The following is a 23,077-nucleotide window of genomic DNA, read 5'->3' on the forward strand; positions in this document are numbered from 1 at the left end:
TTATTGTGTTGATAGAAAATCTGATTACAATGACAGCTAGCTTGGCAGCTCTCCCAACATCACTGCTCCTGCAAAACTGGGCTCTCTTTCTGGCCACTGGTCTCATGTACAGCTTTGGATAAACCACTCGTCTGCTTTCTGAGCCGGCTCATGAGTAAAATTGGAAAGCCCTTAGCACATTACAAAGGTGAAATAAGAAAAATTACACTCCTAGATGTACTGGCACCATAACAACAAGATTATACAAGCACCAGAAGATGATAGTGAAGTATTTCTGCATCGAGAGTGTTGACCTAGCTTTACAAAATCACCTCCACCACCGCTGTTCCCATCACCCATTTAACTCTGCTCTGTAAAGGGAGAAGGGAGAGGGAAGGAATGCAGTAGGAAACAGCAGAGTACTGGATCAAGAGAACCCTCACCATGTCAGGTTTCTCATACTAATACAAAGTACAAAACAGCTTAAATGCAGTTTCAGTCACTTCTCCACAATGAAACATGTTCACAGCTCTGGCAATGGCAGACTGCAGGTTTGCAGTGGTACATATTCAATTGAAAACTACGGAAAAACTCTTGGTCAGTAATTATTAAAAGAAAATTCAATTTAAGAAAACTCAAGCAGTAATTTAAGTATTTCAGAAGGACAGGGGCAGTGTGAAAAGCAGGCAATTAGATAAATACATGCCACATGCTAAGGCCTGCTTTGAGAAAGACAAAATTACTTTGACAATTTTTTTCTGATACCAGAAAAATAGGACAACTGATGCCACTGAAGCTTGACAAATTAGGCCTGCTATCTTTTTACCTGCTGATATTGCCTGCTTTTTACTTGCTTTTCACTGTCAGAGGGCAACCTAAGAAGTCCAGATGTCCTGGAATGACTGTCCATTCTAGTAGAAGGCTGCTGCTACCAGATAAAGCAACTACAGGATCAGGACTAAGCTATCTGTGTAATCATCTCTCATTTTGTACACATGTTGAGAATAACTGCAGCCTCATAAAACTCTCCTTGTCAGGGGTATCTCTAGTGAACACACAGGAATGTGGTGTGTGGGGTAATGTAAAGGACATTTTACAATATATGAGCTACTGAAGTTGGAGGACATTTGGATCTCCCTCATCTGAGAGGAAACAGGAATGCTTTCTTCTAGAAAATGATATGAGTTAGTGGTGGAAGAGCTAATAAATAAATAATAAAATCTCAAGAGAAGCAGACTAACAAATGGAGTTGTAAATCTTCCATATTTTTTCTTTGGGGGAGCATATACACTAGCACTATACTGAGCACAAGTGCCTAGGGTCATGCTTAACAACATCTATTAAAGATGACTGCCAAACCCTCTCCTCTTGAGATGCACACACCCTCCCTTCTGCTGCTCAGCCAACACTTGGGTAAACCCACTCTCTGTCCATAAAGAATGATGTGAAACTGAGGAGTAACCCATCCAACCAGACAAAGGCAAGCTGGAATTGCACACAAGTACAACTGCCTGTTGAAATACTAATTCCTTTATTATGCAACTGAGGTGTTCCTTTAGGAGATGGCCATATGGCAGACCCTACGAATCACCAAAGGCTGGCTGCACATGGGCTGTGGCATGCGGGTTCAGTGACAAGAACTGATCTCTGACAATAACAGAGCATAAAAAGAGGAACAGATTTCATCCACCAGACATGGCTTTGGTCCAGCCATGCCTTTGCTGACCTACTTGCCTAGAGCTGACACCTTCCCCATCACTTGGATGGCTTTCACTTATGGGACACTCATGGTGCCCAGGAGGGGAACTCCTACAAAGTTAATCTGACCATTCTGAGAGAAGAAATAGAGGCAGTAACAAAGAGGAGAGGAGAAGAATAAAATGGAGCTCTAGGTTTCCCACTCCATGTTGGCACATGAAGGGACATAGTTTGCCCAAACATAACCTATTTCATTGGTGCTACACTGAGTAACAACACATGAAGATTTGACCCAAAATTTCCTAGGTAACACACAACAACAATCGCAGCAGACTGGATCCTATTTCATCATGTGCTCACCCTTTGTCTTCCCCCTCTAAGACTGTGCAGAAGCACTATATTTGATTCATAAAGAAATGGAGGAAACAGCCATCAAAGCTCCTACCTTAACTGCAAAGGCAGCATGTCAGTTGTCATCCTTTTCCTCCCTACATTCAGATCATTAAAAAGTACTCAATCCCTACTGTGTATTTGCTACTGAGCAACCTCTCACAAGAGTTATTCTTTATCTTGTACACAGGGCCAATTAACACTTTGGGGTGTAATACTGACATATTGCCTTTCTCACAAGGCACCATTATTCCTCTTTATGTGCAACAAAGGCTGGGGAGGGGTACCAAGTAATGACTACTGCTTTACCAGCCCAGTCTCTGGAGGGAACAGCATACCCTCATGCAAATCATAAATCACAAGGAAATACAACCTGCTACGATAAGTTGAAACCAATCTTTCCTAACCCTTTCCATGCACAATGTTGCTTCTGAAATGAAAAGCCTTATTCAGAGAGGAATAACTCCAAACTACAATTTGGAGTATATTCTGCTTGATGGGGCAGACCCTAAGCCCTGATGTCAATCTTTCCATGGGTTTAATAGCTCACCCCATAAAAAGTATTCCATCACTGCATATAGAAGCTTCACAGTTTTGTTTAGAAAAATCAAATATGGACACACTGAGGCTCCTGCCAGCAGAGTATCCAAGTCCCTCAACAGAGAGATCCCCTTTACTCAGAGAGGTGATCTTGGAATTTCACAGAAGCCAAACACCACACAGTCTTTCCAGGCTGTGGCAGCAGGCAGGTGGCCACCTCCTGCCTGAGGGATGGGAACCACCCCAGGGGCTGTAAGCTCTTGCTTCCCCTCTGGACAGGGTGTCTGTCATTGCTCACCAACATCTGCTCTCCTGCAGCCCCTGCTTGAGGCAACAAATATGATCTTAGTCCTCAAGCCAAACTCTGAGTTTGAGCAAACTGATGCCTCCTGCTACTCTCACAATACGACACCGTGGGTTGAAAGCATACATTCCCATACCTGTTTTATTATTTTGAGAGGTGTGTTATAATAAGCTTTGGTCTGCTCAAACAGAAAACCTGGAAGTAGCGCTGTTATTCAGCTCTCTACAACTGCTAATAAAAAGTGCACTTCTCGTATTATCATCGCTATTTCCTTTCTCAGATACACCCTTTTTAGCAGTAGGGCCTTAACTGCATGTAACAAATTTGGTTTCTACGGAAAGCAAATTCTGAGGTACACAACTTCTTGTAGCTCTGAATTTCCTGCTTGGCACACATTGCTGTCATCTCAGGTGACTGGCTTTCTACCCTCAAAAACTCAGTCTAAATGGCTTGTCTGTAATTTGCCTTTGTAACTTTGGAAGCTTATGAAGTAGTATTTTTCTACCATCAAACATCAAATCAGCCAAAACAATAGCTTCCTACCTCCTTGGTGACACAATACTGTATTTTAAGGCACTTATCAAATGCCACCAATTACATGAACATAGGTCAGTTGAAGCACATTGCTGTATGCTTGTAATCACAAGCATAAACCTCTGTAAAGAGAAGGTATAAGCTAGCAATAGTGCTTCACTCATCTGGTCTGCTTTCTCTAATGGGGTTTGCCAAGTGTTTTCCAAAAGATATGTCACTGTTATTCTGTACAACATGGGACATTATTATGATATTAACCTAAGCACAAACCTTACATAGAGAACCATATTTCATATCTTATCAGCTCAGTCTCATATGATGCTTGTGGTCTGCTTTACTTGCCCATGAGCAACAGGAGACAAGCTCAAGGCTGCCCCAACCTCCACAATAAATCTCTACAGAACAAACAAGTGCAAACATATCAAGATACATACTGTAAGGGACACACTCGTACTGGACTTCCAGGTACTTGTACGTTCCGGGACATGGGTCTGGAAACACATCAGGGCCAGCAACAACTGCACACTGGGTCCGATTACTGCATCTGGAAAGCAACAAAGATGAGAGTCAGAAAACAGACCAGACAGAAGGACAAGTCAAGAAGCTAAGCAGCCCCTCCAGTGTCTAAAAGATGCAGGAGCCAGGACTTGAGCATCAGCTGGGGAAGCTCAGCAGTGAGCACACAGAGGCTGATGACAAATACCAACATCTTCATCAGTTTGTTACCAAAAGAAGAGGCACGGTGGCACAATGTGGCAGTAGAGACAGCCACAACACTTAGAGTGCTTCAGTAAAATCTCAGAAGGTTTCAAGCATCAGCTCCTTGTTATCTGAAAGTCTTTCATACCTTTTCTATGCAGCCTCCCATGGGCATCTCCACACAGCTCTGGCTCTTTCACTCTTCACTTTCTTCAGCAGTTCCAGCTCACTCCTTCCTGTCACTAGCACAGCCACCTAACCCTGTCTGTCCCTTGTACAATGCCTTACCCTTTCTGTCCCTTGCACGACCTCCTGTCCCTCCCTCCTCATAGCACAGCCAACAGACTCCAACTGGCTAACGCACTCTTTTATCCCACCCATAGCTGGGAGGGCAAGGCTGTTCCCACTCTTGAGTAATTAACACAGCTGCAATATATCAGAGGCAAGATTGCCTTCAGCACTGTCTCCCCACAGCACAACCCTTCCCCTCCAGGAGATATTTCTTTAATACCACCATCCTCACCAAACAAAATGCCAGGACTAAACCCACAAAACAATATGTTTTGCAACATTTTTATAAAGTGTTCCCACAAAACCAGTTATCTTGTATTTATCTTTGGCTTAAGCCAAAGCAACAACTAGAAACAGCAACACTTGCATAGGAGAAAAAAAAATCACCAAATAAGCTGTCTAAAAACCAAAATAATGTTTTTCATACAAGGCCTGTTAGGGAAACTTCCCAGTGGGATCATTTACAAGACGACACCCTTGCATTAGACATAAATGGCTACGTTTTTTTCCATCATTCTGCCCAGCATGGATGTGTCTCCTGAAATGAGGAACTTTTTCCAAAAAGCTTGTTCTCCATGAAGACACACAGAAGGAAGTGACCCTGCCTGCTGCAGTAAGCATCTTTCAGTTTAAGTGGATGCACACAGAGGTTGGGTTCTGCAAGATGCTCTTCCTGAGGCATATACAGATCCATAGGTAACTGACTTGAGCATGTGTAGAAACCCACATTTGCTCCTGATTTCATGGGATAAGCACCTCTAATGTACAATTGGTGATGCAAAAATATTTAGCAAACAGTGATTCAATAGAGAAAAATCCTCTGCTTCTTTGTTTAAAGAAAAAGAGAAATATTACTAGTTTTTGATTTTTCTGCTTTTGCATGCCAGAAAGAGACCTCCTAAGGGTAGACTACTGCATTTATTTTCTTTAGGATTCTAAAGATGCCTCCTCTGATGTGAAATGGGACCCCTGACCCTCCTGCTCTTCTGGCAGAAGCTGTGACATCCAGCTCAGAATTCATTTAGGTCTGCAGTGGAAATGCTTTGTGTTTACCTGAGGCTACAGTTTGTCAGCCTTAATGCGGATTTTATTTGAGCCTATAAATTAAAATTGATTCATTAGCGACTGCCTTAAGCTCCATAATTTCTTTAATTTTATGGAAAGAATAATAAGAGCTGATTTGCTTGCTCATCAAGCTGTTTTGCTGGATACCAGATAATCCAGAGGGCTAGGACATTCTCATGTTTTCTAGCTGAAAGACAACAGTTATCACAGCAAGTGACTAGTTTTATTATATAGACAAAAACAATTTTCTTAAAAAAGGTAACTGTCCTCACCCATGCTGGGATATCACAGGTAGCTCGGACTGCAAGTGGGCAGTTTTCCAGGAGAGGCTTTGAACATCATCCAAAATTTCACTTTCAACAAAAATCCTTTACTGGGCTCAATGTGCCTTTCAAAAAGCAATTTCACTGGTTTAATCAATAGTCTTCCCGGCTGAACGGACAGCACTGGCCACATTACACAGAATAACCACAGTGGATCAAAGATACCTTTCAAAATCATGAGTAAAGATCCAGAATTATGATGAATTAGAGGTAGGGCGAGGAACAAACACATTTAGGGTTCATCTGTGTTGCGTTTCCTTTGTGTTTGCAAGGCAGCATTTGCTTTGAATGGTCAAGCATTTCCTTGTGGCCCTTTGTTTTTTTTAATGCAAGAACTTGGACACATAAAACAGAAGCAAAAACACAACCTAGAAAGTTGTCTGTGAACACCAGGGTTTTAACCTCCTCAAATGCATGCTACCTTCTGCAATATCACCAAAGAGAGTAAAAGCTTCATGATACAAGGGGTTGAATGGGGAATGCAGGATGCACAGAAATGCAAAAGGTTTCCCCCCCAACTCTAGGACATCTTGAAGCTCCCCTACACATTCCTGGAAAGGGGGATGGCAAAGCCTACCAAGCACAGGAACTTTCAAAGAAGGTGAGATCAAATTATCACTGCCACCTTGGGGAGGAAACAGAAAACCAAATTAAAACCTCTCAGATTAAAATCTCAAATACTACGTGGTGTCAGTACCTCACAAAATTCACTAAAAAAGGATTTATATTAAAACAAACAAACAAAACAAAACCAAAACAAAACTGAAAAACCCAACATGAAAACCAAAATAACACAACCTCCTCTCACACTCCTTTCCTCTGGGCAGCAAAACTGCATGTGGCACTTGGCATTTTGAGCTTCCTTTTATCATCCCAGGGTGAAACAGGCAAGTTTCTCATTCCAGCACACTTAAGCGATGACGTCAATTTACACTAAAAACCAGAGGAAAAAACCGAATGCCTGTTCAATGAACGATTACTGCCAGACATCAGGCTATGGAAATTTTAAGGGGAGAAAGAGATAAAAAACACTCATCATTAAAGCTCTGGTTGCTCTGCTTTTGCTCATGCATTTTATCCCCTTTACAACAGCTTCTTGGCCCCTTCAGCTTTGTCATATTTCTTTTCAGACAGATTAAAGGCCCAGGTGACACTAAGTGACATGCAAAAAGTGACACAGGAAAGGAGATGTGTAAAAGATGATGAATCTGTAGCCTTGAAAATGACAGGGAGAAAAAACATAATGTATTCATGACATACTCCATTTCCAGCAAACCAGGCCATGAGTTATTCCTTGTAAATCACAGGATTTTACATGGAATCTTGGGATTTCTTGGCACATGGGTCTTGGCAATACTTGTTCCAAACTCCTGCAAGCTGTGAGGGTCAGTGCTGGGTATTGACCTTTCCAATAAATGCAGCAAGGATCTTTTTTTCATTCTTGTTTTTTTTTCTGTCATGTCCTGTCTGCCACTGTCCACCCCACTCCACTCCCCCTTCTTTCTTCTTTTAATTTTTCTCTTCTTTCTTGAAGGAAGATATTTGCCAGCTACTGGAGGTACAGTTTGCAGTGAGAACCAGCACTGCACCAGCTATTATGAAGCTGGTAAGGATGAATCTGTCTCCTCTACTGGGCAATCACAGAAACACCACCCAGCTCCCTTAGCTCTACAGTAGGAACAGCAGCTCTGCATCATGCTGGATTCCTCTCCAATAGTGCAGAAACTGCTTGCATTGCTGGCTATAGCATAACTGTACCCCAGAAAACTACAGGCACCTTTTTCACACTCATCTATATCTCTTATTACTGCCTTTACACAAGCACCTCTTATTTCTAGCACTGATTCACCAGCTCCTTCAAAGCAAACCACTTTTCTTTGCCCATCATGCTACAACTTTTCCAAGCAATCCCTGGCCTCTTGGGGTATTTCCTCATTCTCCATATGTTCTGATGCCAAGCAAACAAGAGAATTGTTAAGAATACTCTGGGAATTTAGGGGACCAGATAGACAATTTTATGCTATTAAAAAAAAACCAGCTTCCATTTTATTAGTTTGTCCAGCATTTTAAAGGCAAATGTTTTGGAGACACAGGAGAGTTAAAGTAGCCCCTCAAGTGGTTTCAGTTCACCTTGTTGTTGTTTATTATGAAATCTGACAATAAATTTATAGCCATCTTTTTGTGTGTGTGTGTTGGTTTGTTTTCTTTTGCAGTCCTACTTTCTACCTGCCATCATTCACCTTTCCGTTATGCCCTGAAGTGCAAGGTGGGCACATGAGTAAAGACTGCTTCTCAAAGAACCTCTCCATGTCTTGAGCCACCTCCATAATTGCTGCTGGGATTTGTGGACACTTTCCCTGAACCTAGAGTGTTCATACAGCTCAGCTAGACCAACCAAGAGACCAGAAACCAAAGCAAAACCCAAGATCAGCATTTTCAGCCTGACTACAGACACCGATTCCTGTCTGTTCCTGTATGTTCAGGAAAAGAGAATACTCCAAACCCTCCTGAAAGTCAGTCCAAGGTACCTGGCAACCTTTAAGCACCCATCATCTCATAAACATAAGTTCATGTTATTCACATCTATGTTTTTGAAAGGAAAAATCACCCTACTGGGAAAAGTGTAAATTTTTGCAGTTGCAAGATTAAATTAAAAAAGGAAAAAAAAAAAAACAAACAGAAAGAAAGGGGAAAAAAAAAAGGGGGGGGTGTCCTTATGCATTCTTTCCAGCTGCATTTATTCTTACTCGTTAAGACCCCTATTTTGTCTTTCTACTGGTTATGCAATAAAGTATTTAACCTAGAAGCAAGGTGTCAATACAGTGTAACAAATGCTCTGTAACAGAAAACATGGATTATTTTTGCAGAACTTCTCCCAGTTCCAGTGGAAAACGACTTCCAGGAGTTTTAATGTAAAACAGGAATAGTATTTCATATGTCATTTGTTTGGCATTTATAGCATTTGGACTGAAGGAAACATCTGAGTTCAGGACCAGCTGCAGGGCTCAACTCTGCTAACAACTCTCTCTTCAGACTTTAACTAAAAACACCAAAACTTCATTCCCTTCAGCAAACTTCCAGTTCTTCTTCATGGAAACATTTTTATGATTTTTAAGTGACAAGATCATCTTGTGATAGCGAAGCAGAAACACTTTAGACATAAACAGCTGCTTATTCCTGCTGTGATATCTTTTTTTTTTCAATGCTGACATTGTTAATATATTTAGCAAGAGACAAAAAAAACCACATCCCATAGTAGTTTGGCAGTTTATTTTTGGGCTTTCCAGAAACTTTTAAAGCATAGACATGTCAGCAACATCAGGCTAGACATGTCTGGGGCAATATGTTTGCCAGAACAAAAATGCAAAGGCAGCATAAATAAAAGATCAATCCCAAACAAAAGCCTTTCAGCATTAATCATCGCAGGTGCAATACCAGCAAGTCCTCCCACTCCCCGTCTAGGAGGGGATCAGACAATAAAAACAGGTGCCTAAACCATGGAGGCAGACACCTGTCATGCTGGGGACATCAGAAGAGGAAGCAGAATCCATGCAGAGCTCCACAACAAGACTAGAGGCTCAAACCTCGATTTCATCCCAACACATTCTCCTTCACCTTATCCTTCAGAGATGAAGCAACAATTTCTGCCACACCAGAAGCTCCTGTGAACATGGCACAGTGGAAACTACTACAAATGGGGAAGCCACCTGCTTCCTCTGAATCCACAGATTGTCAGAGTCCAAACTAGGATGTTAAATATCCTGAAGATGGGAAAACTTCACATCCATGAACTTAGATTTGTACAGCACATACTGAGCTGCCATATCCAGCCCATGCTCTGCTAACACATCCTGCTCATAGCTAGTGCTACTCTCCACCTACAGCAGCTTCCTACAAGGGATCCTTAATGCCCATGTGTGCAAACTGTTATAAATGTTCAGCCAATTTTAATTAATAAAATATTTTTTTTATTAATTAAAGAATTACAGATCAAAAATTTTGGGCAAACTAGCAATCGAAAGTGCAGTGTCGATAACCCGGGATCAGCACTGGGTGAACCGTAGCCACAGCCTCTATCGCACTGTGACCTTCTCCTGTTCACAAATTCAGCCCGTTCTGGGGTCCTCTTAAATACCGTTTATTTTGCCTGCGGCCTCCAAAGTTCATTGTTTTATTTAGCCACCCCATCTTCTGAATAGGCTTTCGTTCAGCCTGCCCAGAAAGAATAGATCTACCATCCTTTCTTGTTAATGGTGGTGCTTCTCGCTCTCCAGCTCCACCTGGCCACAGCCTTTGTTCATCCTGAAAGGCAATTACTACAAGCCCAGACTTGCCAGTTTCATCGCCAAAAACCCTGGCTTGCTTGTTACATTTATTTTTTATATCCATATAACCTTATAACACGAATTATCCCATGTCATTTATTACAAAACCAAGCCACTTGCCTGTGTTTCATGAGCACTGGCTGCTAAAAAAACAAGGCACTCTTTCTCTCTGCCCTCAGCTGAAACACCTACTTTACATAGACTTCATTATTTTCTGCAAAGAAAAGGCAGCCATCATGTGCCCAGGCACACTAATATAGCCAAGATATCAATATCTTAGCCTCTTTCTCAAGGTCTATTATGCTTTTCTAATGGTTTTACAGTAACAGACAGACTTAATTCATTATCCTTCATGCTGCAAGACATCCTTTTCTGTGGATGCATGGCTGGAAAAGCAGGGATGTGCACAATCCTGCTCTTAGCTTAAGGGATGAGTAGAAGCTGAAACATCCTTGAACCATTCCTTAGATGGGATAAGGAGGAAGTAAAGCTTGGAACAATAGCTATAACAGGATGCTAGACAGGATGCATTAACCATAAGTTGGGGAAGATTTGCAGCATTTAGCCTCATGGACAGAGCTTCTGAACCAACTATATATACTGCAAGGATGCGTGAACACTATGGTTTAACCAATGATGTTCAGAGTTAGGTGCATGATATGCTTAGCACAGTATAAATGTACGTCAAATAGCTGAATAAACGAGCAAGATTTTTAACTCATATTGAGTGCTGTCTTGACTCTGGCTGATTCCCCGGCCAACACTTTTCCTTCCCTGGAACACAAAAATCTCCTCTTTGGATGAGGGCTTTCAGAAAGAGGCTGTCACAGCAAATAAGTCAGCCAGGAGTGTGCTCTCCCCTGTCAATATATGATATTTCCAAATCAGCCCTTTAAGAAGAGCCAAGAGGAAAAAAAATGCCCTGGAGAAAGTAAACAGGAAGCAAAGAGAAGTATCACTAAAAAGCAGAGCTCACGTGATAGGCTGTAAATAAGAGGGAAAGGGGAAAAACAGGCACGCAGAGAAGGGAGGCAGTAGAGAGTGGAGAACAGAACTGTAAGCCCTAAGAAAAGACTTGAGTTCAGCAGATTTGCTTTCAGTAATATGCTGCACAAAAGCAAAGCTAAATCCTCCACATTTAGCTTCCAGAAATAAAGAATTCCTCAACAGAATCTTTTTCTGCCTCTGCAAAACATTAAAAGCAAAGCAACTAATGACAGGGAGATGAAAATCCAGTTTCTCTAGCATTTTTTTCATTATGAATGGGCCTTTTTATTGATCTTTCAGAGCACTGAGTGGCTGGCTTTCCAACCTCTGCTGCAATATAATTATCTGCGGTGTTTAATGTTAGCACAGACGAGTCCCAGTACACAGTGCATTTTGTTATTTTATTGACGAGTTTAAATTATCCAGGTGCTAAAGCTGTCAGATTGTGGTGGTGGGTTTTGGTTAAGCTGTTTGGAGTTCTGCATTTCAATGGTTCCTCCCTGTTTCCCCTCTGCTCGAAGGGTCGGGTGCTGCCCAGGCATGTCCCCCTCTTTGTCTAAGCTTCAGTTAGCTGTCCATCTCTCCCCTGATCCTGCCCTATGTTAGGGAAAAACGCCTGTCCATCTGTCCTGGGACCAATCACCTGCTTGTTCCACACTCCCCACCCCTCAGGTTTAAAAGCGGGTGTGGGCTTTGTTCTTTGCTCATTTTTGTACCCCCGTCTCGGGGAATAAAGACCTCTGAGAAATTGTACGAAAAGGAGTCTCCTCTAGTTCTTGCTCTGAAGTCTAGGCACCTGTTGTAACACCTGTTGCCGTGGAAGAACCGCCTTGTTCTGCACCATTACCTGACTCTGCTGGCAGGTTCGAGATCAGCTCTTGGCACAGCTGGGAAGACGGAGCTAGCGGGAACTATACCGGCCGTGTCAGCTGGTGCCCAATCACCGTGGGGCAGAAAAAAAACCCAGACGAAATAAACTGCTTCAGATCACCACCGCAGTGAGAGGGCTGAGGGATCGCGCTGTCGGCAAAGTCACGCCATCCCGGCCACGTGCAAGACAGCCACTGTGCGTGCTGCTCCCCCCCCAGGGAGAGAGCCCGTGTGGATCCCACGCCACCGCCACCACCACGGCCAGCCCGCGCGGAGCCGAGTCGCCGCCGCCGCCCGCACGAACCACGCCGCTGCCGCCTGTCCGCCGCGGGCAGCCCGTGCCAAACCCGCGCCACCGACGCGGGCAGCCCGCGCCGCGCTCCGCTCCACGCGACCGCTGCCGCCACGTGACCGCGGCTGCCGAGCGCATGGACCCCACCACCCACATGCTGGCGCGTGCTTGCCCGTGCTGTTTGAGCTGGCTGCGAGGCACGTGCTCGCCCGTGCCGCTCGCACAACGTGCCGGACAGTCACCGCCAGTCTCTCGCCACTTGCCGCGGACCGCTGCACCAGAGATTTACAGTTTGTGGAACGTCAGTGCCTCGGTGGAGACAGCCCTCTTTTTGGTCACGACAGCCTACAGGGGAAGGAGAGGTAGCCCTGCAGGAGCTCCCACAGTGTCTCTCCCGGCTCTGGGGACCAAACTTGCAGCTTTTATTTCCAGGACCGTCAGTTGGTGAGTTGCCTGACCGTGCGGCAGGCAGGGGTATGTGTGTCACCCCCGGGGGAGGGGAGGGGGGGGGGCACAGGGCTCACGTGGCGGACAAGCCGCGGGCTGCCAGGAAAGCCGCAGAGATGGCTGCGTACCCCGGACGGAATCCCTGGGCATTCCTTTTGTAAATACAAAGTTATGTTTCGTGTCAGGGAAATGAAAATCTGTGTAATTGTAGTTGTGGAACACGGCCATGGGACAGTTATAAAGATGAGTTCTAATAAATAACTGAGGAAAGCATGGAAGGAAGTTTTTGAATAAATCTTTTGCTTGCAATTACCTATTCTAAGTCTCAAGCTATTCTGTAATAAGTGTCTTTTAATTATAACCTTAGAAGCTTGCTTTGTATTAAAGAATTTTAACTGTATTTTTAGATTGTAAAAAGGCTTTTTAGGCAAAAGAAGGAAGTAAGAAGGGGGCCCAGGCCTTCACAGAAGGTGGGAAAACATCCTGGACACGAAAACAAGACTTCAGCTCACTGATTTATGGCTTCTGAAGAGGGAAACTGGACATCACTATTGGAGATTGATGGACCTGGAAAATAGAATGAGACCCCCACATCTGGAAGCCAAACCCCACCATCTGGAAAAACATATCCTGGATGTACATCCTGGAGTATTGAAATATCAAAATAGATCACAATAGTCTATAGAATTATACAGGACAATCTATAAATTTATGGCTGTTAAGTACTGAATTGTGACGTTAAAACTAGAAATGGAAACTGCTGAGAAAGCTTATGAATATGCATGAATATAGCAAATAAAATCCCAGCAAGTCCAGACATCGGTGTGCAGTCGGAAGGGAAAACCCCTACCACTGTACCCAGCGCTGCCTTTGCTCACACTGTACCATATTAATTAATCAATTATTAAATTGCTGCTTGATATATTGGCCGTGTCAAGCATCTTATTTCTAATACTTTTGCTTTTGTGTTCTCATTTTGCTGCAAGGGAGGGAGAATCAGTGATTCTGTAGATGCAATGGGAGCCAAACCCTCTGCAGAATCCAGAGAAGTGTTTGTCCAAGTTAAAGATTCCCTGGTGTGGGAAAAATGTGTTTTTCTCAGGCTTTGTTAAAAAGGTTTATTAGCGGGTTGTTTGTTCATTTTCCAGGTGTGTCTCCTAAAGATGTTAAAAGTTCAGCTTTTTGGAATGTTGTGAATTCAAAAATCATTGATTTAACCAAAAAAGGGGAAGTGTAGGAGGATAGCTTATATCATAAGGTAGAGCTATCCGCAAAACTGGGCCTCAAACCAGGCCTCAGACCAGGCCTCAGGCCTGGTCTAGCAGGCCTCAGTACGTTCCACATACGCAGCACAAATAACCTTATCTGTTACTGGAAATGTGTTAAGGTAGCGGTGCTGCTAGCATGGAATAGTTACTGGGAAGACACGGTGGCTACCTTAAACTGCAATAGTTTACATACTTCTGTATGTCCACTGCCTATCACAGTGCACCTGCTAACTGTAAACTATTCACTCTGTATAAAACCCGACATCTCGCGGAATAAATCGGATTACGTGCTTGGAACCATATTGGTGTGGACGCACGTCATTCTAGCCCCCGATCTACCAGGGCTCCGCCTTTATATGGCACCCGAACAGGGACGGAGCCTGGTCAATACGGCTTAGACGCTGTCTGTTCAAGACTCAGATATTGTCCGCCAGGCTTAGATGCTGTAAGCGAGACTTATTTACCGTCCACCAGGCTTCAATGCTGTAAGTGAGACGTATTAGCCGTCGCTGAGCTTAGGTGCTGTAAGCAAGACTTAAATGTTGAAGACCTCGCTTGATTTAGGACGTGTGTGTGTGTCGCTTGCGGACCACAGTCCTGAATACTCGGGGCAGATCAGGGAGAGTCTGTCGATTGGATTGGTTAGAAAGGCTACAGTGCCACCTACTGTCAGCAGAGAGAAGGTAAGCGCGGCAGACGCGGAGGGATTCATTTATGGACCAGTACCTTTTGGCTGCCATGCAGCTTTTAGCGTCCATTTTCTCGAAAAGAGACGAAAATATCAAAGACTGATATAAATCGGGTAACCCTATGGGTTCGGGAAGAACGAAAGCGAAAGCGGCCATCATTTCTTTGCAGAGAAGCAGGACGGAAAGAGAAAGGCAGATTGCTATGGGACGTTGTAGTTTTACCAGCAAAAAGAGCAAAGAGACGTTCAGAATTAAGCGTAATTTGGGAAAAAGCAATAAATACCTTGCAAACATTCGCAGTAAAGAGCAAAGCCGTAATTTTAGCCGGAGAAAAACAGATTCCCTGTCCCTCTGCTTCCCTCTCCAAGATAAAGGAAAAACAGGAAAAATCTAAGGTAGCCAGACGCTTCAGTGGAGATTCCATGCATTCCACGCATTCCGTGAGTGAGACTGCAGCTCCGCTTGGCCCCTTTCTGCATGAAATAGTGAGCACAGCTTCTCTTTGTTCGTCTCTGGCTAGCCATGTGGCCAGGAGGCAGGAAATGCCTCCTGCAGTTCCCGGGTGGAATGAAGACAACCAGGAAGTAGCTCGGCAGCCAGACCCGGGAGGCGGTGCGAAAGATGAGAAGGCAGGCGGGGCTGAAGGCAGAATAGGGAGAACACAAGTGACGCAGCAAGGAGGCGGACTTAGAGGCGGTGCCACCGGCGGAGCGGAGCCTATCCCCTCCCTAACGGAATGGGAGCTGATGTCAGCTGCCCACATGACAAAAACAAAAACAGAAGACATGGCGGCGCCCATTGCCCGGATCGGACAACACGAGTTCGATTCAATCCGAGATCCCTGCGCCCCCGCTTTTTTCAGTGAGTGCAGAGCCTGTCATTTCGTCTTTGAAGATAAGCAAGCATCGTAACTCGACTCTATGTCATGCCATTACCCAGGAAGCTGTCAGGATTGTTAAACAGAGACAGTGAAAACATACAACAAGTGAATATTGTAAGAACACACCAGAAAAGGAAGGAAAAATAGTCATCTGTACCTCTGCTGTGAAGAAATCCATTATTGTGTGAGAAATGCAACTTGAAAAAGAAAGATATATCCTATTATGAAAAAGATAAAGTAAAAAAAAAAATGAAATGGAGATGAGTTTTTAGCTAGAGTTATTACCTCTGTGTAAGGATGAGTTGTTTCTACATTTTGATGTTGTTAAGATTAATTTTTGTGTGAATTAATTTGAGTTTGAGTTAATTATTGTTAAACATATAATTTTAAAGCTTGTTTTTAGGATTTGGGCCCTGATAAGTTTAAGTCTATATTTAAATGTTAAGGAGTTTAATTAATAATGAATTTTTAGTGAGTTACCACACATATAGAGTTTATAAGGTTAATGAGAGTTGTAGATTTCTGTTAAGACTTACTTATGTTAGATTTAAGAGTTAGTTGATTTAAAGAGTGCTTTATAATTTGTAAAAGGTATAGTTGTTTAACTTTTAAAGTTTAGTTAATAAAAAAAAAAAAAAAGAGAGAGAAAAAGGAAACTAGATTTAAAATTACATGAAAATAGTCATTAGTGCCCTGCTAGCTACATTTGAGTAAGTGGTGCTGAGAGGGCTCTAGCTGACATCTCCAGCTGGAGTGGTCCCTTGCTTTACTGCTAGGTCTTCTAGTAGTTGTTTTTGAGAATGATTCTCAGAGCTGAACAAAGCCTCATCTCAGAATTCTCAGCGTTGTTGTCCTGCCTAGAGAAGTGGGTGCAGCTGGCTGAAGCCAGCCCCTGGCACATCTGTTTGTGCAGAGAGGCTGTGCTACTGCTCTTGGGTTTGGTCTTCTGTGCTGGGGGAGAGAGATGAGGGAAGGCTGTCTTGCACATTAGGTTCTATTGCTTTTTCACTCCTGAAGTGGGACAGTGAATGGCCTGAGAGAATCTGTTTTTATGACCCCTCCTTGGCAGGTTGAGGCAGTGACCAGTAGGTCATTTCTCAAGGAGTTTGTGCTGGCTTAGTCCCAGGAGAGCATGTCCTGTGCTGCAGCTATGGGGACGCACAGTAGTGTGCCTCAGGGGATGAGTTTCAGAGCCTGAGGACTGTGGTGGTATGTTTGGTTCAGTGATGGCACTAGGGAGAGAGTTGAGAGCCGTGATGTCCCCATGCCTGACAGAATGGGACAAGGGTAAGGGGCTTTAGCCAGTGAGACTTTTCAGTCAGTGTGAATTTTGAGAGGATCAAGATAAGTTATAATAGAGGTAACCTGAATTCAGAGCCATGACGGCCCAGTCTTCTGCTGAGCAAAGTCATGTGGCACAAGTTCTTTCAAGCTGAGTGACCTTCTCCCAGGTTCTCCAAAGAGCAAATCTTCCCAGCTTCGACCACAGCCAGTGAGTTGAGAATAATGTTTCCTGAAACAGCTAAGTAATCTACAGGCTGAAATTGTACTTGTAAAGTCCATGTTTGTCATTTGTCAGCACACATAAGAGCTTTTGGAAACATGATTCACAGCATTTTGAACTACTCGACATTCAAGAGGCAGTTAGCAGAGCCAGCAAACTTCCTGGGCAGGAAGATGCCAGGGCAGCAGAAATTCACTGATAATCCTGCCAGCAGTAGCAGTGGAGCCAAGAAATTTTTGAGAAAGGTCTTAGGGCAAAGAGTAAATAAACAGTTTTGCCCAGTGAAAAGAAGTTTGACATTATAACTGTGCTTGGAAAAAAAAACAAAAAACAAACAAAAAAAACCCAAAAAACCAAAAAAACGAGAAAGAGGGAAGAAACAGGTTTAACTGAGATGATAATAACAGAACATTGATAAAGAAGATTTAAAATGATGCAAATTGTTAGATCCTTAATTGTATTGTTAGTTGTGAGTTGTCCTAGTGTATGAGAGTTGTAAAAGATAAGAGTTTTAAAATATAATTCGATGACATGTTAAGTATATAAATTAGTAGCATTTTTAAGTTGATATTCTAGTTTTAATGTTGTGTTATTTGTCTATAGGGTTTTCTAACAAGTATTTGTCATTTTAAATTATTCTATTCATCTTTTTAGCCATCTAAATATTTCATAAATGTTAACAGATATGGTTGTATTATTAGGTGCAAGTCAGAATTTTTTCTTAAGTGTCATTTTAAGTATATAGTTTGTCTCTTTTGTAATCAATCTTGTATGTTTTATGCAATGTTTTAGTATGTCCTTTTGAAGCTTCATTTGATTCTTTTAACTGTGTTATACATTTTGCTTGCAATGAGATCTTGGGCTTGCTTTGGTACCTTTAAGTGTTTTTCAGAAGGTCTTGGAGAGAGATACCTGAAGCAGCATTGATAATTTTTCCATCAGGTGTTGATCCTGTGATTGCTCCAATTGGTACTCAACTGTCTTCAAGAAGAGTTCCAGAAAAGACGAGTTCCCGAGTGATCGGAACAATTTTTTATCTTAACTTTTAAATGTCTTTTTTGTGCAAAGATATTATGACAGTTGGTTGTATTTTAGGCATTTTATGTTTATTGTTGTTAGAGATTGTCTTTAAAGAATATACTAAAAAACATCACTCCAATTTAAGGTTTGAGTTCTGGCCAAACTCTAACTCTAACTTGGACGGATGGTGTTTGTTAACGAAGCCCAGAGGTTTCTGCTCAAAAAAAATAATATGCAAGTTATCTTAACTTGACAATTTGATCCAATCAGAATGACAGCTGAATCAGCTTGGAGTGAAGATTGTCATCTTTACCCGGGGAAAGATGTCAAGGTTCACTAAAGAAAAGCGTTTCAGCAGTGTGCAGTCTCTGGGGTGATAGCAGAAATAGTTTGATAATCGCTTATCACTTTCATTAGTAAGCAAAATTCCTATTCTATTCCCTTGTCTCTGAGAATGCTAATTCGCATACCAGGTCTGTTTTAGTTTCTTTTCTGCAAGCTGTAGACTCAATGAGATACTAACGAAAGCTGAACCAGATAAGAAGACAGCAACAGAGATGCAGCATTGCAGCTGCGTTGACAGAAGTAACCCTGGCTGCCCAGTGACAACAGAGAAGTCTGCAGCTGTGATACGTCATCAGGCAGCACAGAAGAAGAAGAAACAGCGAATATTTTTGAGACTTTAATTTAGAACCTGCGTATGAATGAAGAGCAAGGACTGAATATAGTGTGCTCTCATCTTTTTGCTTTTAGCAGCTAAGATCTTTGGGTTTTTCTTGGGTAGCTCAAGTAGTGCTTTGCTTATAACAGTATACGTAGAAGCAGCCAACCGTGTCACAGACCCAGTCTGGATGGCTCTAAAGAAAAAAAAGGGGGGATGTGTAGGAGGATAGCTTATATCATAAGGTAGAGCTATCCGCAAAACTGGGCCTCAAACCAGGCCTCAGACCAGGCCTCAGGCCTGGTCTAGCAGGCCTCAGTACGTTCCACATACGCAGCACAAATAACCTTATCTGTTACTGGAAATGTGTTAAGGTAGCGGTGCTGCTAGCATGGAATAGTTACTGGGAAGACATGGTGGCTACCTTAAACTGCAATAGCTTACATACTTCTGTATGTCCACTGCCTATCACAGTGCACCTGCTAACTGTAAACTATTCACTCTGTATAAAACCCGACATCTCGCGGAATAAATCGGATTACGTGCTTGGAACCGTATTGGTGTGGACGCACGTCATTCTAGCCCCCGATCTACCAGGGCTCCGCCTTTAGGGAAGCTTCTGGGGATGATTTCTATTCTCTGCTTGCTAAAATCCAAGCTGTAGTGAGTGAGCCAGAAAGGGAAAAAGATCCAGAGAAAATGAACAAACAACCAAGCCAGTGTTCCCCAGTTCCTCCTAATACTCCTCTTTCCCAAACCCATTGTCCCATTCCCTCATCCTCAAAGCCTTCTCAACACCCCTGCCCCTGCAGCAAAGTGCCTGCTGCCAAACAAATTTCCCTAAACCCTCTACCTATTCCATTTGTCCCAGTTCAAAGTCCCCAAATTGAATCTAGTTTGCCTTCCACCCTCCAAAATGGTTCCCAAGGGGAACAAAATGGCCAAGGCCTCATGGCTTGGTCTCAACCATGTGGTCCTTCTTCCAGCAATCCCTTTCTCCCTGTCTCCTCCCCTCCAAGCAACCCCCTTCCTGTAACCTAACCCCTCCTGCCCTCCAGGTACCACCCCTTCCTTTGAGTCAGCCTCTTCAGCTCCTCCCCCTGTGTCAGTCAACCTGACTCCTCCCCTGGCTCTGCCCAGGGTTCCACCCCCAATGACATCACTGGAAATCTCTGCCCCCTTTGGTGACTCCGCCCATGTTTCCATACCCTTTTTGTGCAGCTCTGCCCACCAACTTCCTACTTCTGGTTTCCATGGTCCAGAACCTGGGAGTGACTGGCCCAAAAGCCTAAACCCACAACAAGAATTGGAAGCCATTCCTTTTGCTGCCCCTGTTACATACAGTCCAAGGGCAAACCATCCAAAATGGAAACCTTTCTCTTGCCAAACCAAAAAGGAGCTTTGCAAAGCTCAAATAGAATTTGGTAGAAAAAGTGAATTTTTTAAAAGCTTATTAAAAAACTCTTTTTCAACAAATGTATTAGTTCCTAGTGACCTCAAAGATTTATTTTCATGCCTCCTTTCCCCCACAAACTATATTCTGTGGGAAAGGACATGGAAGAGGTTGTTAAAGGACCCCCTTCCTGAGCTATTGGAAATCCCCGAATGTGCAGTTGATGCACAAAACCATCCAATCACAATAGACCATATAAGTGGTGAAGGAGATTGGGGTCAACCACGCAAGCAAGCTGGAGGCATACCTCAGCCTGTTCTCCAATGCGTGAAAGGAGCTGCCGAAAAGGCATGTCAAATTATTCCTACCAAAGATGCTAGACAAAGTTATATTTCTATTTAACAGTCTCCTTCTGAGCCCTTCCTAGACTGTATAGACAGGCTTTGTGCTGTGGTGGAGAGTCAAATAGAAGACCGAGTTAGAACAAAAGATGATCCTAGAAGGTGCACAAACCAATGCCAATGAGGTTTGCAAGAGAGTCATCCTAGGACTCCCTGTTCATCCACTGACCCTGGACCTCCTTCTTGAGACGTGCATGAAGCGAGCTGTCACCATGAGAATTTACCAGCTGCTGAGCGTTTCATACTAAAGTAGAAGTTTGTACCTTCTCATGCTCTTTTCATGTAAACACCAGCTATGTTCTATAAACATAGCCATTGTTTTCACATTCCATGCTGGGACAAACAAGATTGTGTGACAGTCCCCTTGACCAATGTGGTGAGAGGTGGGAATGCTCACTTGCCAATCCATGGGCACCTTGCTAGAAGTATATAATAGGAAGGAATAAACAAGGGGCAAGTCTTCTGCCCTGCTGCTCTGATCAACCCAGAACTCCAGCTCCAGTGTGTCTTTCTGGCTAGGCTCGGAGCAATATCGAGCCATCATAGACCCAGAAAAAGTGCGAAAAGGACCTGGGCTCAGAAGCAAGACTGTGGCACCAGCCACCATCCCACCTCAACCACCAGTGGCTCAGAGAGTCACATGTCACCAGTGTGGGCAGGAGGGACACATAATGCGGTTCTGTCCTTTCAAAAATAAAACATCACATATACCAAGGAGGGAGAGGGGAAGAGGAGGGGAGCCTGCTTCAACATCAAAAAACTTAAAGGGGAGCGCAAACCTGTCCCGCGTGCTGAAAAGAATTGGACAGGTCGCCAGGTTGTAAAACTTGAAAAAGAGAGGGATTCTTTAGATGTGCAAGATCTTCAAAAACCTTCAGGTTTCATTACCACAAGAAGTAAGTGTGAGCCTTTTAGGCTTGAACTTATTTCACCCACGGTCTTTGCTTCACCTGACTGGCACACGATAACATTTGACCTTGAAAAAGTTTCAACCTTACACCAAGCTGACAATGAGTATCTTGTTCATGAAGACACAAAACACACACCCTCTGAGATCGAGATTGTTCCTGGCATTTTACCATCACAGCCAGAGCAAATTGTTCTCTGGGCACGTTGTGTCCATCCTCCCTTTTTCCTTCCTTAAGGTCAAGTAATAGGGGAAGCAATTCCAATTCCCAATTTACTGCCACCAGCACCAAAACCTCATGATGATACTGGTCTTTCTGTTTATTGGACTGAGGTTATGGGTGAACAAAAGCCTTTGGTCTGGGGTGTGCTCAAAAAAGAAGGGGACCATGTTCAGAAGCAAGGAATGATGAATCCATGGTCAAATGTAACTCTTATTCCACCAAACAAATGGCCATCACACTGGGAGCTGCAACCCGTGGCTGGCGAGATTTCAGGTGTCGGGGGCACAAAATTGGCCAAGAGATCAAAGAGCATTGTTCAAATTGAAGGACCGGACGGAAAATTTGCTTCTTTATGTCCATTTGTTGTCAATTCTGGGTATACCCTCTGGGAAACAGATGCCATGTCTCAATGGGGGGTTCAATTACAAATTCTAAAAAACCCCCAGGATTTTTAGTTGTGGCCACTTAAGAGCGCCCCATCCAAAAACTGAATTGGCTGACAGATACTCCAGTTTGGCTGGACCAGTGGCCGCTGAGCAAGCAAAAATTGAAGGCGCTCAACAAGCTCGTGGAGGAGCAACTAACTAAAGGCCACATTGTCGAAACTAACAGCCCATGGAATTCTCCAGTGTTTGTCATCAAAAAAACGGGGAAAGACAAGTGGCGTCTCCTCCAGGATCTGCGAAAAAGCAATGAAGTCATTTGTAGCAGGAGCAGGATGACTTATAGAATAAAGGTAGAGCTATCCCAAACTGGGCCTCAGACCAGGCCTTAGACCTGGGCCTGCTAGGCCTCAAACGTTTACCCTACATAGAACCAGATAAGCTTATTTTGTAGTAGGAATTGTGTTAAGGTATGAGCATTAACAGAATAGGGTAATCACGCTAGAAATACGGTAGCTGCCTTAACTTGAAATAGTTTGCATATTTCTTCACACGCTTTGCCAATAGGAATGCACCTGTTATAGTAAGCTATTCCTGCTGTATTTAATCCGCCATCTCGAGGAATAAAGCAGAGAACGTGTGATATAACCATATTGGCTGGACCCTTGTTTCTCTCATCTCTGATCTCTACACGGTCCTAGCTTCAGTCATTGAGGACATGGGGTCCCTTCAACCGGGTATGCCATCCCCTTCAAAGCTCCCCCATAACTGGAAACTGGTTGTCATTGATATAAAAGATTGTTTCTTCCAAATTCTCTGAGACCTAGCCGATGCTCTGCGGTTTGCTTTCTCTGTTCCTTCCATCAATAGGGAAACTCCCTAGAAGCGTTACCACTGGATGGTTTTACCACAAGGGATGAAAAACAGTCCAACTATTTGTCAGTGGTACGTTGCCAAAATACTGTCCCCAGTGCGTGCCAAAGCAGAAGAAGCTGTCATCCTTC

General features: G+C 43.4%; 1 protein-coding gene across 3 annotated transcripts in view; it reads right to left on the bottom strand.

Annotated features, from left to right (window-relative positions):
• The window catches only part of LOC134563470 (adhesion G protein-coupled receptor L3-like), a 694,578-nt gene that overhangs the window by 242,415 nt on the left and 429,086 nt on the right, over positions 1–23,077 (bottom strand). For all 3 annotated transcript variants that reach the window (XM_063421391.1, XM_063421390.1, XM_063421389.1), the window contains one exon: positions 3,880–3,989. In XM_063421391.1, coding sequence (XP_063277461.1) covers positions 3,880–3,989 — 110 coding nt within the window. The remainder of the gene's footprint in view (positions 1–3,879; positions 3,990–23,077) is intronic.

This window comes from Prinia subflava, chromosome W (genome assembly GCF_021018805.1).
Source record: "Prinia subflava isolate CZ2003 ecotype Zambia chromosome W, Cam_Psub_1.2, whole genome shotgun sequence".
Lineage (NCBI taxonomy): Eukaryota > Metazoa > Chordata > Aves > Passeriformes > Cisticolidae > Prinia > Prinia subflava.